Genomic DNA, 3,009 nt, shown 5'->3' with positions numbered 1-3,009 from the left:
ATTATTTCTAAAAAAAACCTTCTGGCTATTAATTATTTCTAAAAAAAAAAACTTTTTAGCTATTAGTCATTTCCTTCATTAATTGCAGAATATGTTTTGGGTTAATTTGAAAAATATCAAGTTGGAATTTGATGTTGTTGGAATCTGTAGAAGAGGGAGACCCCAGGAAGACATGGGACGAAGAATTAAAGGCCAATCTCAAAGCAGTGAGCCCTATGAAGGAGAAAACAAAGCGATGAGATATATGGTACATTGCTGTACTCAAGAAGACATGCCCACCACAACAGAATTGATATCCTAATAATGGTAACGTCTGTCCATGAGGGGCTCTGCCATGCCAACCTTCTCCCCCACTCCATACGCATCCCCAAACACCCACCATTTCCTCTATCACCTGAGAGCAGAATAGGCACATACTACCGCCTCCCCATCCTGAATACCGTTCCTCCCCCACCTCCTTTCTGCACCTTCTCTCCCCTCCCTCTGCTACATAAAACAACAAACAACAAATACATCAACCAACCTTTACTATTTCTGTGTCTTGAGGATAAACAACAAAGTTTACAACTTTGATCTGGCTTGAATTTACATTTGAGTAGTTTTTCACTGCTTCATACATAATTCCAGGTAGTTTTTCAATGGGGTACCTCAATTTTCCAGCTCCTAATATAGGAAATGCGAGCCTTTTTGCTCTCATTCTCTCAGCAATTTTTAGACAATTGGTTATTATTCGAGTCAAGTTTGCCAGAATCTAAAAAAAATAATCATATAGGAATTGATAATGAACATTTTATTGAATTATTTTTTTGTTACAGGAAGAAAACATTAAGTTGTAATAAATATATTCTCCTCTCACAACTGTCATTCTTATCACTCTTTAGTCCTGCAAGGGACAAGGCAACCTCACTCATGATGCTGCTACAATAAAACAGACTCAATCCTCCGTGTAAAATGGTTGGTGAATGAAGAGAGACAATACAGACCCAAGAGGAGTCTTTAGTGTTGGGGAGGACATGGCAACCTCTCTAGTGCTAGTGCCATGAGAGAGAAAACACACTAATACAGACAGTAAAACACAGAAATATGTTTTAATATAGTCTTCTTTACCAGTCATAGAACTGTTGTTAGGCCTTGAGGCTTTTTTCATTCTATTTATATATAAAAGATTTTCTGTTCATCGATATCTTCTGCTTCCTACCAATGAAAACTTGGAATAACAAATATTAAACAGGATGCTATCATTTGCTTTAGGATTCTCACACAACATGCATAAGATTCTCTTCAATTATTAACCGTTTCAATAAATCAATATCATATGATTGATACTTACTAAATCAGAGGAATCTTCATCCCAGGAAGGTAATGTCAGATGAAATACTTTCTTACAGTTGAGTTTATAGCCTTCAGTGATGGCTATTTCAGATGTAGAAATACCTTGAGGATATTTCTGGTTACATTCAACTTGCATCTCTGAGCCAGCAGCTTTGAGAATAAATTTGGAGATAGAACCATTGTTAAGCTGGAGGTTTTTATTGGTGGTGTTAATGATGACATCAACCTACAAAAGTAATTTATGGTAAACAACCAAGGAACATTCCATGGAGAGAAGATAGGATATTGTTGTTAAGAAAGGCTCTACAGAATGGTTGTAGTAAGTTGGAGGTTGTTAAAGTTAACAAAGGATATACTCAAGATATCAGATGTGAAGGAAATAGAATGTTTGAGTTTGACTGAGAAAATGATTTAATTAACTTTAACGATTCCTTATTTGGAAATGAAATAACAAGCAAATATAGATAAGCTACATGAATCTATTTACTCACAGATGCATTAGTAATTGAATCAATCATTAGGTTTATTTTGATGCCAGCATTTTCTCTGGATGTCTCATTAGTTCTGGGTGTCATAGAGGATGATTCCTGTTGTGGACCAAGAAGGGATGTGTTTGATGATGTGGTTTCTGAAAATAAACAATTAGACATTCTTCTCACTCTTAAAAGAACCATTTTATTCCACATAAATAGTAACGATATTCCTTTCTGAAAATATGATTTAGCAAAAGAATACATGCTAACTTGTAGTCACATCTTCCCCATCTTTTATATGGCGACAAGGCTATATAACAGTATTTCCATTTATTTCTTGCACCACATGGACTAAAAATACATTGAAGAACATACTTGAAACTTTCAAAATCTGAAAACAGTGAAACTCGTTAGTGAAATGTGATCTTCACCCTCCTATAAAACTTGTTTGCTTAAAACATTTATTAAAACATGCTTCAGATGGTGTAGATTCCAATAAGTTGGGAATTTGCTGTGAAAAAAATGTTTTTGAGGGAGTGGAGAGAGGAGTTTCAGAAAATTCACACAAGTCAAATTTGTTTCCTCATAACTTTTGGGAAGATGGTTATTTTTGATTGAAAATTTCCACAAATACCTTTAGGAGTGTGTATATTACGATAAAAATGGAATTTAATATGAAAATAAAAATTGGTGAGATAGCAGACATAAATACTGATACATGTCAGATGTTTGTTTTGAAACATTTTTTACAGAACAAATTCCAATAGAATTGGAATTTATATTATCTGAAGCATATTTATAGAAAATCTCATTAAGAAATGATATGCTTTTCTTTAAAATTTAAGGAAAGACATTCCTTGGGACACACAGGTATAGGTATGGTGCAGGTAATGCTCAGGCCAGTTGCTGTATATCATTGCACACGTGTGACCAGAAGTCCATAATAAACATGTAGTCTTTAAAATTTTAATCAAAGATATATAAATGGTGCAGTTTAAAACCTTTCTTATAATTTGTTTTTTCAAGTATATATATCACTCATATGGCAGTGTTGTCTGCTTCACACAATTTACATGCTTACCACATCACATGACTCAGGCTGATGGTCATGTGATAAGTAATTTCTAACAGGGTAACCTGTTCAATGCAAGAAACTTGGTTATTCAGTTGAAGAAGGCTTCCAGAGATAAATGACCTCTCGTAA

At 34.4% G+C, this 3,009-nt stretch overlaps 1 protein-coding gene across 1 annotated transcript; it reads right to left on the bottom strand.

Annotated features, from left to right (window-relative positions):
* Positions 1 to 523: 523 nt before the first annotated feature.
* LOC106867104 (protein mono-ADP-ribosyltransferase PARP14) lies at positions 524 to 1,997 on the bottom strand (the record flags this gene model as incomplete). Its single annotated transcript, XM_014932206.2, has 3 exons — positions 1,824 to 1,997; positions 1,331 to 1,558; positions 524 to 751 (listed from the first exon to the last, which is right to left on the bottom strand). Coding segments are annotated over exons 1-3 (615 nt in total), but the record flags the coding sequence as incomplete, so codon positions are not given.
* Between the last annotated feature and the right edge of the window lie 1,012 nt (positions 1,998 to 3,009).

The sequence above is a fragment of the Octopus bimaculoides genome, unplaced genomic scaffold (assembly GCF_001194135.2).
Source record: "Octopus bimaculoides isolate UCB-OBI-ISO-001 unplaced genomic scaffold, ASM119413v2 Scaffold_168967, whole genome shotgun sequence".
Taxonomy (NCBI): Eukaryota; Metazoa; Mollusca; class Cephalopoda; order Octopoda; family Octopodidae; genus Octopus; species Octopus bimaculoides.
This window is presented reverse-complemented; position numbering and strand designations above follow the sequence as displayed.